This window comes from Magnolia sinica, chromosome 13 (genome assembly GCF_029962835.1).
Source record: "Magnolia sinica isolate HGM2019 chromosome 13, MsV1, whole genome shotgun sequence".
In the NCBI taxonomy this organism is placed as follows: Eukaryota; Viridiplantae; Streptophyta; class Magnoliopsida; order Magnoliales; family Magnoliaceae; genus Magnolia; species Magnolia sinica.
Genome location: NC_080585.1, coordinates 36688306 through 36704868, shown reverse-complemented (window position 1 = coordinate 36704868; position 16563 = coordinate 36688306). Strand labels below are relative to the sequence as shown.

General features: G+C 39.9%; 1 protein-coding gene across 1 annotated transcript; it reads left to right on the top strand.

Moving 5' to 3' along the window:
• Positions 1-3676: 3676 nt before the first annotated feature.
• Positions 3677-8954, top strand: LOC131223588 (omega-3 fatty acid desaturase, chloroplastic-like). Its single transcript, XM_058219023.1, has 8 exons — positions 3677-4241; positions 5901-5990; positions 6146-6212; positions 6329-6421; positions 6541-6726; positions 6821-6901; positions 8192-8329; positions 8425-8954. Exons 1-8 carry the CDS (start codon positions 3778-3780, stop codon positions 8608-8610), a joined length of 1305 nt encoding a protein of 434 aa, XP_058075006.1. The 5' UTR covers positions 3677-3777; the 3' UTR covers positions 8611-8954.
• Positions 8955-16563: the final 7609 nt, after the last annotated feature.

The window sequence follows — 16563 nt, the reverse complement described above, 5'->3', positions numbered from 1 at the left end:
ATAAAAAGGAGGATGAGCTGCTGCTCTTAATGAGTTCTTTTAAGGGTGTTATAGTTACATGGGCATTCATAAAGACTCACTTATATAAGTATTGGAAGTGGAGCCACTTCCTGATGTTCGAGAGTTTTTAATTACTCTCATGAACTCATGAATTCATGACAGAGCATAAGGCCGTTAATGTGCTATAATTTTAGAACACATGACAATTGAAATATATGTGTGCGTAACATGTCCGGTTATGTCATATAGAATACTTAGTTCAAGACCATAGTCACTAAGGATTCTGATTCAACTTTGACTTATTTACACTAAGTAAAGGTTCAAGTCCATAAGACACCTTCTCCTATGCACATATTTTTCTTACATACCTTGACCTCTGTATTTTAAAAAATAGTGGGGGATTGTTGGGTTTTTTCAAAATAAGAAGAAAAGAAAATTGGAAAAGAATGGTTGTGGCTTTGGTGATTGTTGGTGTGAATGGTGATGCCTCTTGGTAAAGGGAGCATCTTTTGAATTTGAAATGGAGGGATGCCATTGTTGGAAAGACACCACCATTGATGAAAAGACACCATGGAAGAAAATATCTTTTCATAAAAAGGGCCTTAAGCATCTCTTGTGATTCTATATAAACTCATCTTTGGGTCAATCCGAATTAATAATTTTCAACAATCTCTTATCCATCTTCTTCTTCTTCTCCATTTTCGTTTTTGGATGTTCTTTGAAAAAAATACAGTTTTCAGGCGCTAAATTGCAAATAGTTTTTTAGGTAGTAAATTACAAACAGTTTTCAGGGGGTAAATTGTAATAGTATAGAAGTCAGGGTTGTACACTGTAAAAGTGTGTTCGGGGTGCGGTATTTCGATTTTGCAGGCCAAAACCCACATTTCTCCAGTCTTAGAGAAGAGGCTTATTGTATCTTGGAGGCGGATTTGTTATAATCCTCTTTCAAATTAATTTAATCACCAGTAGGGTGCGAATATCGCCTTAAAGATAGCGACATCGTAACGCGCCTTAAGCCTATCTTTAAGTGATTCATTTTATATTTTTCCACCTCAACAATAACAAAATTCACTAGCAAATTGGAGAGAAGAGGCGTGCCTTGGACAATGAAATGCTCTTTTGGACTTTCCACCCATAACTGAAATGGACATTTTTGGACCCTTCCTTTGCCGACAAGTAAAAAGATTATGAATTTAAAGTTTGATTTAACACATCTAAAATTGGTCCAAGATATAAATTCAATCCAGCTCACAAATTCAACTACTTATAACCTATGATTTTTCTTGAGGAAGATCACGTGAAATCCATCTAGACCCAGGGCTTTAAAAGTCTAAAAAGCCATAGTTCATAAACTTGATGACTTTACTTGGAACTCAGTCCTCTGAGTCAACAAGGCAGCTAGCTAACGTTGCTGCGTCTTGTAAATTTTTTAAATAAAAATTTTTAATTCAGAGAGCCATCCGAATATCTGGGTTATATGATTCTGATGGACGATATGTAGACACTCTGAAATTCTATACATGCCTATATTAACACATAATTAATGGACTAAATTGGGGACGTCACAATCCTAAAATTAAATTGTTTGATTATTCCAGCCTCTTGATTCATGGACCCTTGTTTGTTGAGGTAGGACCATTGGACCATTGGATAGTTTCATTTTTTTAATTGTCCAATAAATTCCTCTTGATTCATGGACCCTTGTTTGTTGAGATAGGACCATTGGACCATTGGATAGTTTCATTTTTTTTAATTTTCCAATAAATGCCTCTTGATTCATGGACCCTTGTTTGTTGAGATAGGACCATTGGATAGTTTCATTTTTCAATTGTCTAATAAATGCCCACAAATATGTACAATTGGCAATGGGCTGGGCCAAGCTAGGCCTGCCCGGGATTTAAGACCCAATACCCGAGCCTAGGCCAAGCCCCAGGCCAAAAATTTTGGTTGGACCCTGGTTTGACCCACCCGACTAGGGTTTCTTTTTGGGTTAGCTTGTTGGCACGCACATCATTGCTAGTACACAACCCACATTTAGCCGCCCCCGCTAGGAAATCAATACCAAAGGAGGCCTGAAAGTCGAGCAGGTTGGGTCAGGTTGGTGCTTAACTCTAGCCCAACCCAAGGTTCCTATACCTCAACCCTAACCCAGGTAAGGAATTCTCAACCCAAGCCCAACCCAAGCGGGCTCGGTCGCGTTGATTTTTCAATACTTGTCTTCTTCTTTTTTTCTTTTTTCTTTTTTTCAACCTATGATTTTATTAATTATATATGTATTTATTTATCGTAAAGAACTTTTCTAAACAAACAAGCTAAAATATAAAACTACGCCTTTGAAGGTCGTATTGTGTAGTACTCAATTTATTTGAGAGAGAGAAATCCAGCATATCTTTTTAGCTTGAGTCATTGGAAATGACGTGGACCAATGAAACCCAACGGCACTAGAATTTCTTGTGCCTTCAACACAGACGATCCACACTCAATTATAATTTATAAGTTACTCACATATCGATCGAGTTCGGGTTGGGTCGGGCAACCCGAGACCTCAATCCGAGTCCGACCCAAGTTTTATCGGGTTGGTGTTTGTATAGCCCAAGCCCGAGATCAAACCCGACACATTCTGCCCAAGCCCAACCCAATGTCGGGTCGATCACAAGTCGGTGAGGTTGAACCGGCCCAACTTTCAGCCCTGTACCAAAGACCCCAGTGTTAAAATGAGAATTTTTATTTTTATTTTTTCTTTCGCTTGAATATTCTTAATCTATCCATTAACCAAGTGAGCCACAAACAAAGAAATGAACATCTTATCTTAACGAAACTAACAACCAATATTGAAGACAGATAGATTGCCTAACCAAGGATTCAAATCCCATACTTGGGTAACGTCGCAGTCTACAAATGATATGTTCTGGTCCTGGCATGCGGATTCTAAGGATTTTTCTATAAACAGAAGTACAGAATTTTTCTAATGGCTATTCTCTATATTATTTAATCTGAAAGAAATAACCATTGCTTCCATAATAATACTGTGTCAGTTGCAGGGATGTTTTCAAAGATACTTGTGATATTCAGATATTAGACTCCTTGACTCATCTTTTAGTTGGGATTTAAGCTAATATGGAATAGCATGATGTTTTTGGTTTACTTTCTTTTTATTTTTTTCTGTTTTCTTCCCGTTTGTTTAGTTAGCTTTATTTCTTCTTGTTTTTTCCTACCAATAAAATTTTATTCTTTAAAAAAAAAAACCAATAAGTCGGTTGGGCTAAAATAACTTAAACCCGTATTCGACCTGAAAATTAATTGGGCCATAAATGCAGGCCGAAGGCCGGCCCATTAAGCCCACCAGACTGGGTGGGCTACTCGACCCATTGGCACATTAAATAAGGTTGACTTTTGGTGCATGATAAATCTAAAATGAGAATCTAAGCTTTGGATGAGTATGATTTTCGGCCAAGGTATTAAAATGATGTGGTCCAGCTATTGGATGGAGTGGATGTCACAGAACTGTCAAGGTGGGCCCATATAGGATTCGTATCCAGGACTTTATAATTCCAAACCAATCAGGGGCTCTGTACAATGCTCTGCTGTGGAAATCAAAATAAAGAGTAACAAGTGGCTCTGAAGTAAGCAGTACAACAGCTTATCATCTACTCACCCTTTATTTATGCAGTGGCTGCTGCTGCTGCTTCTGCTCCTCTCTCTCATCCTCTCTCTCCCTCTTGAAGAGAGAGAAGGAAAGAAGGAAAAAGAACCCATCTTTCCTGCTCTTGGGTCTCCATGGCGAGTTGGGTCTTTCCAGAATGCGGTTTGAAGCCCCTCCCTTCAATTCCGAGAATGAGTACGAGAATAAGATGCCTTTCCTATCCCAATAGCTCTAATTTCCGAAGATCTGATTTGGGTTTCATCCCTTCTTTCATCTACCCAAATGGCGTTTCTTCAAAAAGAGTTCTTCGATTGAATGTGGCCGCTCCTTTGCGGGTCACTAATGCTGGTGATGAAGAGAGTGAATTCGATCCAGCTGCGCCTCCTCCGTTCAATCTGGCCGATATCCGTGCTGCAATTCCAAAGCATTGCTGGGTCAAGGACCCTTGGCGGTCGATGAGTTATGTCGCCCGTGACGTCGTTGCTGTTGTTGGGCTGGCTGCAGCTGCAGCCTATCTCAACAGTTGGATTGTGTGGCCACTCTACTGGGCTGCACAAGGCACAATGTTCTGGGCTCTCTTTGTACTTGGCCATGACTGGTAATCACATTTTCCATTCAATGCTCTGGATTCGTTTTCTTGCTTATTGTTTTTGCTGGTCTTATTTGTGAAAGCACATTTGCGCCGTACTGAAATGGCGAATTGCAGTCGTTTGATAAAAATGGAAGGTGTATGCGGTTTCCGTATTCTCTCAAATCGGCTTCAAATCGCTATTGAGTTCAGTTATTGTATGATGAGAACTAAGCACAGTGGAAATTCTGCGAAGTGGGCATTTCACACATTGCGCATTTAGGATGTGTTTAGCTGCACATGCCAACTGAATTGCGAACATTCAGTTCAATCAAGATGAAATTATTAAAAAAGAAAGAAAGAAAAGAAGTTAATGATGCTTCTGAAAGACTGCCGGGATGGGTGGACCCACATGAAATTGAATTTAAATCTTGACTGTTTGAAATTCAACTTCAAATTTCAAGAGAAATAAGAAAAGATAAATAGGAGGAAAATTTTGTGCAACTCACCCACTAGTGGTTGCCCACAAGCAAGGTGTTCCGTATCCATTATGATATGCCCGTAGATGCTAATACGTATAGGTAACAGTTATTACCATTACACAATACTGGGGTGAAACAGGGCAGTTGGTTTTTTGGGACCGTCCCGGCCGTTACGGTCGTCGTAAAGGCTGTTACGGGGCATAACGACCGCTACCCCCATAACGGTAAAAAAACGGCCACTTTTTTTTTTTTTGTCCATTTAAATCCATTTTTCTACCCCCCCCCCCCCCCTTTATACGTTTATTCATTTTTATTTATTTATTTATCTTTTATACTTTTCTCATTCCAAAAACTCTCCTATATCATTTTACAATAGATTTCGACCACTCTTACTATAGTTTTTAATATTAAAATTGTAGATTGAAGTGATTTGAGCGAATAGAAGGCCCGATGGTCTCTTTTCATTTTTATTTTTTTTTCAAAAAATTGAAAAAGTAGTATTTATGCCCTTTTTTCTTATTTCTAGTTTTAATGCTTGGTTGTGATGTGTAAACATTAGATACATATAATCATGTTCACAAATTCACCAGACAGCCCAATACAACACTCTCACCAAAGAGTGGACCGTTACACTACCATAAACATATTTAAAACAAAAAATGAATACATATTGGGAGTATTTACATTATTCTTGATTTTCTAAATATTTTTTCAAAAATTTTCAAGCAAAAGAAAATTTTTAACCGTTACGGTGGTCGTAATAGTCGTTACGCCCTCATATCGGCCGTTACAGCCGATATCCGTATCAGTAATGGTGGTGACCGTTACGGCTACCGTTAGTAATACCTTGCCCACAAGGCAACAACTTGTTAGTAGTCACGATGAAGAAGTGGCCTCACATTGTAGCTTCATTTCTTTTGAATCCAACTCAAAATAACATTATTGAAATTTCAAGCAAAGACTATGGATGCGTTTGGTTGCACTAAATATCATGAAATTTCAAAATATTTCATGATTAGCTAGTCTAATTTAGTGCAAAATATCATGATGTTTGGTGCATCCATACACACCTTATTCATGTAAATGCTAATCACAATTTGGATCATTTCCACTTTACTAATAATTCAATTCCATAGTCCATTCAAATGCACCCTTAACAATTCCCAAGCATGGCATTAATGGTTTTTTGGTCTTTTTGATTGGCTAGCGGGCATGGAAGCTTCTCAAACAACCCGAAGCTGAATAGTGTTGCCGGGCATCTCCTACATTCCTCTATTCTTGTACCGTACCATGGCTGGTATCTCCTCTCTCACTAATCAAACTCCTTTTCTTTTGCTTTCCATTCTCTTCTTAACTAGTGGAAGAATATGGCATTTGGTCTGTTTCAGTTTCAGCCATTGCACCTTCATTTGTCGAGTTCTAAATCTTGTACATTGTTCGGATGATCTTTAGGAGAATTAGTCACAGGACTCACCATCAGAACCACGGACATGTCGAGAATGATGAATCATGGCACCCAGTTTGTATCTCGATCATCTCATTGCATTCTTCACTCCATACATAATAAACTGTTTCTCAGTTTTTGAAATAATCTGTTGATTTTTATTTTATTTTATTTTTTTTCTTCTCGTGCAGTTGTCCGAGAAGGTTTTCAGGAGTTTGGATGCTGTTTCTCGTAAGCTTCGGTTTACTGTTCCTTTTCCCATGTTTGCATTTCCTTTCTATCTGGTGAGTACGCGGCTTGTTGGTGAATGCATCAAGCAATGGACTTAGAATGTTCTGTTTGTACTTTGTACAAATCTCATGTATTGAACCCAGTTACTCCTTGTTGGTTTGCGTTGTTACAGTGGGTGAGAAGTCCCGGAAAGAAAGGTTCTCACTTCGACCCAAACAGTGACCTGTTCGTACCCAATGAAAAGAAAGATATTATCACCTCTACATTGTGCTGGATGGGGATGGTGGCATTGCTTGTGGGATTGTCATGCGTGATGGGTCCTTTTCAGATGCTTAAACTCTATGGTGTGCCTTATTGGGTGGGTTCTGTTTTTCTTCTTATTTTTCAATGAATTTCTACCATTGAGGATTGTTTGATTGTAAACAGTCTCTTGAATTTGCTGCTAAATGCAGATTTTTGTTATGTGGTTGGATCTTGTAACGTATTTGCATCACCATGGGCACGAGCAGAAACTACCTTGGTACCGTGGGAAGGTATGATTCATTTTGCCATTGTGGAAATGTTTTGTATTCATTAACTTCTTTGTATAGCTGACAAAACCAGTTTGTATTCTACTCGGAATTAGAAAACTTCGAAAAAACACTCCTATGGGCATCCAACCCTATTTGACGACACCTACATCCGTTCTAAATGGCATTCTGTTTGGATAACGTGGAAAATGCCTCATACATTGAGCAAAATGGACTTTCTCCATCAAAACGATCCAAAATGGAGAGTGCATTCATTTCTTTATTGGAAATAAGCACAATGGCCATTTCAGAAAATGTCCATTCTACTTAAGGTCCTCTTTGTTTTTCCAAATTCCATGGTAAAGTAATTCAAGTGGACCATCATTATTATTTCCCAATGTTTGTCTTAACAAGTATTAGGGCACATAAATCAAGGGTCAAATACATGTGTAATAGGGGAGAGGTAAATGCATTTGTAATCATTATAATCTTGCACTATAAAATCTCGATCTGTACAATATATAGTAGCAAAAACAAACAATGAAAGCATGCCATCATTTTGGTCAAATGTAGATGACATCACCTGACAAGTAAAGCAAATTGTAATCATTGCTCATTTCCTTTCATTTACTGAGGTAATTGGAAAAACAAACATGCCCTAAGATGAATTCGTTAACATCCAATAGCAGCCGAAGACTTTATCTTGCACATTCGGCTGAATGTTTTCATCAAGACAACTGGCAAATGATCAGCATTTTGCTTCCACCCCAAACTGGTGTAGCAGTCCTGATAAGATACAAAATAATGGGGAGCAGATAGAGATGGTTTGGTATGTGATATGAACACTGAAGATGGCCCCAGTAAGGTGGGGAGCATTAATTAGAGTTGAAGGGCCTAAAAAGAGAATTGGAGGAAGACCTAAAAGGACTCGGATTATGGGGTGAGAAGGGATACGAGGTTTGTTAGTTTACTTACTGAGAATAGTGAGTTAGTTACGATTGACAAAACAGGATTCATAAACCCAACCCCAAATGGCTAGGAGATGATTGTGACAATGGTGATGATGATGATATACATACATACATTCATGTATGTTTGTCCATGTATCTCTTCATGTATATCATCTCAATCATTTCACTCTTATGCCATGGGTCATTAAAAGGAAAAGAATTTAATATTGTGGCACAAATGAATGAGTGATGATTCAAAACAAGTAAAACTTCTAGCCTATTGTAGCTCTAGAAATTCCATGGAATTTTATAAGCTGCCTCTTAATATGTGGTTGCTAATTCTCCTGTTGCTTGTATCTTACAGGAGTGGAGTTATCTAAGAGGAGGGCTGACAACACTCGACCGTGACTACGGATGGATAAACAACGTCCATCATGATATTGGGACTCATGTGATACATCACCTCTTCCCACAAATACCACACTACCACTTAATTGAAGCAGTGAGTGCTCTTCAAATCTGCTACTTACTGATTGAATTCTAATGAATTGTCTATTTAGAGATTTCCATAATGGTTGCTTTCTACCAATGTTTTAGACGGAGGCAGCAAAGCCCGTGCTCGGAAAGTACTATAGAGAGCCGAAGAAATCAGGCCCTCTACCATTTTATTTAATTGGAAGTCTACTGAGAAGCATGAAACAAGACCACTATGTTAGCAATACCGGAGATGTTGTGTACTACCAGACCGACCCTCAATTGTATGGCGTCTCACAAAACAAGTAAGAGAACAGCTGCAAGGGCTAGTTGAAACGTGGGTCTGCTGCTGCACCTTCAAACCTAACTTGTTCAAGCTAGGAATGCTACTTGGTTCTTCACATTCTTTCTTGATTTGAAATTTCAGAAAAGATATGGGCTTAAAAAGACAATTTGGGAGCCTCCCTCTTCTTCACGTAGGCATCCACATAAGCCGGTGTCATCCACATAAGCCGGTGTCTTCGATATAAGCTGATCTTTTAGTAGACTAAGTAATGTATTTGTTATTCCAGAAGAAAGGTTGTCTTCAGCAGCGAATAGTATGATTGTTGGGTTGATGAACTAGTGCAAGAAAAAAAAAATTTATTATTTTTCATTGCCTTCTGACTCTTTGTTCTTTGGTTTTGTTTCTTTTCAAGTTGTAAAGAAATAGATGATGCTTGGCTGTCTGAAACAGCGGTTTAAGTTCGGCCAGTTACACTACAGGTTGGGTCCACCTCCCATGATCTAGACTATTCATCTGGTGGCCGCCATTAGGTACGGGTCATGCCAAATCTTAGCCATACCATTGTCGATGATTTTTATATTGTGGATTACTGGCTAAATTGTTCATGTGCAGAACAACTGGGCAGTGAAAATCATCCAGTGGAAAAGATTTTAGCAGCATGATGTTTCTGTAATGGAGACTATCAGATGAACTTTTTGGATCATCAGAAGCTAGGTCCCATCTATAAATTTGCTAGATTGAGCTAAAGACCATGCGACACTGTTTCATTAGACCCGAGTTTTGTGAAGGCCACTCCCACTTCTACATGCGTGGGACATCTAAACCATTCATCAGGTGGGACCCACACTGGACCAAAAATCAGGATGGGAAACTCATCAGGTGGGCCACGTGTACAATAATAAAGGCGGTTAAAAAGAAATTGCCAATGATCAATGTTCAGCTTGCAAGTGCAGACGAACAAGTGAAAGCTCTGCTAGATATCAGGGCCCACCTGATGGCGACCTGGTTGTCCCACTCATATGGCAGTTGCAGAGGAAAAGGAACGACGATAGAACTACTTAAATGGCACTGCCACTAGATGAGCACGACAAGATTCATTTCAGTTGTCTTTCATGTTGTATAGTTGCATTGCACATGTGCAGACGGTTGCGACTCTTTTGTCACGCACCACTTAAATCCTATCCAGCTAATGGACCAAATGGACAAGTACATGTGTAAGGCGAGCCTACTGTATGCCCATACATTGCCCGCCGCTGTCCTTATCATCTCCGATACAAGATTTTAAGACCGCAAAACCATATTAAGCTAACGTGGAAGTAAGAACAACCAAAGGCACATTTGGATGGTCTTCCATGAATCAAACTCAGAAGATTTTGTGTTAATCTATCAATGCCAATGGCACTCAATAAGAAGAGGGCTTTCTTTGTGGCACGAGTGCTAACCAGGCATACTATCCGAGGTTCGGTCCACTCATCATATGGGTCGCAAGGTGAACATGACCTCCCCCTTCCTTACAATCTGCTTGGGTGCATGTATGTCTCACGAAGATGGGTGCATCGACTCACCCAACATGTACTACACTAACAGGCCCACGCATGAAACAGTTATTAGTTTGTCCATCCAAATTGGGCATCATCAATGAAGATCTACGAAAATCATCATACCACCAGAAGATTATGATCATAAACAGTTTGAATGAAAATGTTTGCAAGGAAGAAGTTAATTTTGTTGGGAAGCGTGGAAGTGTGAGCCCTCAAGATCTGACGGTCTACACGATATGGAACCCTCAAAAAGCAGAAGATTAATGCTCCAACGGCCCGCCTATCTACTACTAGAGCAAATGGATCTTATTCACGCCTCTGATCCTACGGTATAGATAGCCTCGGATCACGTTCTATGCATTAGATTGTCCCAAGGACAAGCCAAAATGGACAGATTATTGTGCACACTATATCTTTCTGTATACTTTCAATATTTCTTATGATTGATGCCCTTTACGATAGAAAAGCTCATCCCTTTTTATAGGAAAGGAAGGAGATGGGATGAGACCAGATAATCCGGTCTTCTCCCTATCTCCCATTCAAAAACAAATTCAATTTTGAATTTGAAAACTTAACAGAAAGGAAGAGGCTGGAAGAAGCCTAAACTTATAGGACCCATCCACTGTGATTGCTCACCAGTGAGCCCCACTGGCCTTCATCCAATATCTCCCACTCAATCACATTGTGGGATAGGCACAAAAATTTATCCGTCTAACTTGCCTAATAACAATCAAAGACCAAACATCGCGATCAAAAGAATCAGAAACGTGGGACCAGCTGGATCACCGTAATCTTCTCATAGGTGCTTAAGTAATAAGTGATCACCTAACTAGTACTTAATAACCTAAGCTTTTCAATGCCTGTCCCAGTTCGCATGACCACACCAGATGGAGTTAACTCCCGATCTGGAGTACTTGGCCAACATACGCACTTATCCAACTTATCAAGTTATTTTGAAAACTTGATTTTTCACAAACTTCGACTAAAACCAATTTAATGCAAGACTCATACATATATATATATATATATATATATATATATATATATATATATATATATATATATGTATTTATATGTATATATATATATATGTATATGTATATATGTATATATATGTATATGTATATATATTCCCCACGCAGATGTGTAATTTGAAATTAATTAAGCCGCTTTCCTAACGTAACTGAGTCTGACCAATTAAGGACCTTTCGTCATAGTACACTAAAGTAGCGACACTCAATCTCATCCTCATATATACAAGAGGAGGATATCTAAAGACACAAAGAGTCACCTACGGGACTGGCTACTCGCATGTCGTAATGCTTAGATCAAATCAAAACAATCTATAGGTAAAAAGTCTCAGCATGTGGCTACAATTCACGTCGTAAAGTAGACAATATTATGTGAATGTCGGATCTATAATACGTAGGTTATTCATCATGAGGTACGACTCATCTCATAACCTCATAACCTGTCTATAAATTCGGGCCATAACATTGATCGCATGAAAAATGAATAGTGCGATTATGTTATTCAACTTTATCAGTCTCATCTTCAATCTTAAAAGATTATAGGTGGATACGACTCACTCATATCATCATCCTTTATTATTCACAATAAAGAGAAGTTCATACCTCAGTGTATGAACATGGCCCCCAAATGTACCTCTCTTGTAGATTGAAGGTTGGTCAACTCGTGCGAGTGGGTGACTGGCTTGCCTACAAAAATAGAAATCCTACATGATCTCAAGGTAAATGCTGATGATCTACTTACCTAGTTTATATCAGTGTTCAATATTGAATAAATAGAATGTGTTATTCATTAATGGAAGATCAAAAGTACTACAAAAAGCACATCACTCAAGCTTTCCTTAATCCCATTTGCATGACGTGAACCTGAAATAGATCTCTATTTATAGGTTTCGTCATGGGATCGGCCATCATCTCCTTAGTAGGAATGTAGCTGAGGGCGACCTTCTTATCTCTCACTTGATCACGGACGTAATAATACGTGATCTCAATGTGCTTAGATTTTTGGGAGTGTTTAGGGTCCTTTGCTAAGTCAATGGCAGAAGTATTATCTATCTTCAGCGATATAGGCTGATTAATACTCGGTACAACACCTAGACTCAATAGAAATTTGTGAACCCATATACACTCCTTAACTACAACACAACATGCAATGTACTTGGCCTCCATAGATGAAAGAGGTGTACATGTCTGTTTCTTAATCGACCATGAGATAGCTCCTCCTCCGAGTAAGAATACATAACCTAAAATAGACTTTTCCTCGTCGGCGTCATTACCCCATGCAACATCAGAATATCATTTGAGTTCGAGGCTTGTGCCTTTATAACACAACATTAGGTTTTTTGTTCCTCTGAGATAATGGAATATACGTTTGATGGCTTACCAATGAGACTGTCCCGGGTTACTCTGATAGCGGATGACTATGCCAACTACATAGATAATATCCGGTCTAGTGCAAAGTATAGCATACATAAAGTTCCCTACTGCGCTTGCATAAGGTACTGAGGACAGCCAATTTCTCGACTTCAGTCTGGGGACACGATTTTCTGTCTAGCTTGGTAGCTTTATCCATAGGGGTTTCAACAGCTTTTGAATTTTTCATCCTGAACTGCTCTAAGATGTTTTGTATATAGGTGGCCTGAGACAAGCCTAAAAATTTCTTAAGGCAATCTCTAATGATTTTTACCCCAAGAATAAAGTTAGCTTCACCGAGGTCTTTTATCTTAAAATTAGAGAATAGTCAATCTTTAGTCAATATCAACAATTGCATATCATTACCAACTAGCAGGATATCGTCTACATATAGAGATAGTATCAGAAAAGATCTTCCAGACCATTTCATGTATACACAATGATCTTCTTCACTCATTGTGAATCTAAAAGTAGTGATGGTTAAGTGGAACCTCATGTACTACTGTCTTGAAGATTACTTCAACCCATAGATAGATTTCAACAACTTGCAGACTTTCTTTTGATGTTTTTTTGTGCATATAACCCATTGGCTGTTGTATGTATATCTCTTCATCCAAGTCGCCATTTAAGAATGCGGTCTTTACATCCATCTGATATAACTCTAAATGTAAACCTACAAGAATGGACAACATCATACGGATTGAGGAGAACTTTGCAACAGGTGAAAAGGTCTCCTCGTAATCAATGCCTTCTTTATGTAAAACCTTTAGTAACTAATCGTGCTTTATACTTATCCACTATACTATCTGCCTTTCTTTTGATCTTTAGTACCCATTTATTACCTATCGCTCTGCAATTGGAAGGCAGATCAACAAATTCTCAGACTTTATTCTTTTCTATAGAAGCAATCTCTTTATCCATAGCATTTACTCAATCGGCCGAGTTAGAAGATAATAATGCATCCTGATACGAATCATGTTCGTCATCATCAACTGCAACATAAGAGAATGTTTGCCCCTCAATATCGAAGTATCTTCGCGAAATCAATCCTCTTTCGCTTCAACGTAACTCAGGAGCCTGCTAAGATGTCCTCTCACTATCTTGACAAACTATGGGAGCATCATCATTTTGAGAAGCAGAACTCCCACTCTCCTGAGATACATCGGGTATTTCAAAGAGTTCTATTGGAACCTTTTGCTTCATTCGGATGAGGTATCTATCTTCGACGAAGGTCACGTCCTGGGATTCTATCTCAATCCAACGTTCATGATCCTCATAAACTAGAACTGTAAGACCCGTATCCTAGCCTATACTGTTCCATAGGCTTCCGCGGTCCTCTCGGTCGAATTCCATTGACCTGCGACGTGTAGACAGCAATTGCGCTTGATCCTGAGTCGTGTCCCGTATATTAGAGTCGGCTTGACTTGAGACTTGTACTATTGCAACCGCACCGTCGCCACGGTTCCAACACCGCATCTTATGCACCGATCCAATACCCTGGCAGGAAGATATGGGCCGGCGTTTATTTCGAAGAAACACCGCGCATTTGCAATCCCAAGAGAATCTCTACAACATGTCAAATCAATCTCATCAATCAATCCCATCAATCACTTCATATCAAGTACAAGAGCACTCATACTTCCTTTCTCCACAAGTCAAGCAACCACCAAGTCAACCAACCTCTCACCTCACCCATCACTCACCTCACATCCATCACTCTCTCTCCTTACATCCCATCTCCCCCTCTCTTTCCCTTCACATTTTCTAAGCAAAAAAAAAATCCAAGCAAGAGAGTGGACGTCCATGGTTTTCCAAGAGAGGAAGTGCATGTGTGTGCCCACCTTCCCATTCCAAAACCCATCATCCTAGCCATTCAAACCTCATCTTCCACCATCAAAGTGAGACACAGGGAGACCGGCTTTCCAACGGATCGAGAAGATCAAACGGTGGGTGCTTCTATAGGCTAGTTTTCATGTTTTTATGTTGGGCCAAGTGAGCCCTACCGATCAATGGTATGGATCTCACTTTGGACCCTAAGATGTGGCCGATAGCCCACCTTGATCTTCATGATCATTCCATGATGGGGCCATTCTCCATGGACCCCATCATGATGTTTATTTTCTAACTTGAAAATGGGTCATCTACACCTTCTATTTCGGTGGAGAAAGAATCTCCACCATTAATTTTGATCGATGGGCCCATATGAAATGGGACCCACTTGATGTATGTTTTAAATCATGCAAGGGAGGACCCATAATGTCGGGGTCCCTCCATCTCACGTGCGTCCCACCTTTTCTTTCTCTCTCCCTCTCTCTCTTTCGTTTTGTTTCCCATTATGTGTGATGATGTGGCTGTGTGGCCCATCTGAGTGGACCCCATCATGAAGCATGTATTTTTTTCCAAGTCACTTGTAGGTGGGGCCCACTTTATGTATGTGTTGTATCCACACCACTCACCATTTGGTGACCCACCCAAGCAGGGCCCACCTCAATGCACGTGTTATGTCCAGACATACTGGGACGTCAATTGAAAACACAAATATGAGCTTGATTCATAAGCTTTAGAAGGGGCTTGTCCATGTATGCCCCACCTTGATGTATGGGACTAATCCACACCGTCCATTTCATTTTCCAAATCATTTTAGGCGTTGAGCCGAAAGATGAAGCTGATCCAAGCTTCTGGTGGGCCATACCTTTTAAAATAGTGATTCTGACCATTTAAATTCAATTTAATTTTTATTACACACCGAAATATATTCAATATTGGACTTGTTTGGCTTGTCTTGAGCCGTAGAGCACAATGGCTGGGTTAGATTCAGCTGATGCAGGCCCCACCTATGAAAAACCTTCGAAAAACAATAAATCAAAAAAATAAATTAAAATGCTCAAGAGAGGAAGCCAGTCAGACGCTGCAGCAAGCAGCGTCCTATGGCTTGTAAAACGGGCAGTGACCATGGCCCCCACTACAGGTCCCACCTTAATGTAGTTCATAAATCCACACCGTAAATTGGGTGGGACCCCTTTTGGTTGTGGGCCACCCCAAAAATCGGCCACATGTGGGACTCAGGCGGCACACACGGTAGGAAATAGTGTGATTGAGCGGCTGCCATTGAAACTCTTTTGAGCGCCATAGGAGTCTTGGATTAATAGGAAATTTGTTTCCCCTTTCCATCCCGGCCCGGGTGACCTTACCAACGGGTTAGATTGCAGATAAACATTATGGTGGGCCCCACGTGGGACCCACAGTGATGTATTTGTTTTATTCACACCGTCCAGGCGGAGGGTGGAACCCACCACGTTTGTAAGTGTTATATACATGCCGTCCACCCATTCTCCGTAGATACAGTGGGACCCACTTTATATACATGCCGTCCACCCATTCTCCGTAGATACAGTGGGACCCACTGCTGTTGACTTCAGCAAGGTTGTGGACCCACGTATGATGCATACCGCACCGTCCACAGCCCTGGATGGTGGGACCCACCCCATGTGTGGGGCTTCACCTGATGTGTGTGTATATATAGATTATAAATTATATTGTGTGTGTGTGTGTGTGTGTGTGTGTGTATATATATATATATATATATATATATATATATATATTAATATAAACTTGATGGTGGGCCTTCATGGGACCCACCATGATGCATGGGTTGTATCCTAACCTTCCAACCATTTCCAGAGATCATTTTATGGCTGGAGACTAAGAATGAGTCAGATCTAAGGCTCAAGTGGACCCCACTATTGAAAATAGTGGAGACAATGACATCCACTGTTCAAACTTCTTAGGAGCCACATTAGCTTCCAATTAAGCTTATATTTTACTTTCACTTCATTTACCTCTATATTAACTTATGAATCGGTTGGATCTCAAACGCATCACGGCGGGCCACTCCGGGATATGATCATCCATTGAGACCCACTTTGATGTGTTTTGTGGCCATCTGTGAGGCCACCTTGATGTTCTTTGTAGCCCATCCGTCAGGCCCACCTTG

Coding starts and splice junctions, on each gene's coding strand:
- LOC131223588 (XM_058219023.1), top strand. CDS start 3,778: ATGGCGAGTTGGGTCTTTCCAGAATGCGGTTTGAAGCCCCTCCCTTCA. Junction 6,213..6,328: donor ATGATGAATCATGGCACCCA/GTTTGTATCTCG, acceptor CTTCTCGTGCAG/TTGTCCGAGAAGGTTTTCAG. Junction 6,727..6,820: donor TCTATGGTGTGCCTTATTGG/GTGGGTTCTGTT, acceptor TGCTAAATGCAG/ATTTTTGTTATGTGGTTGGA.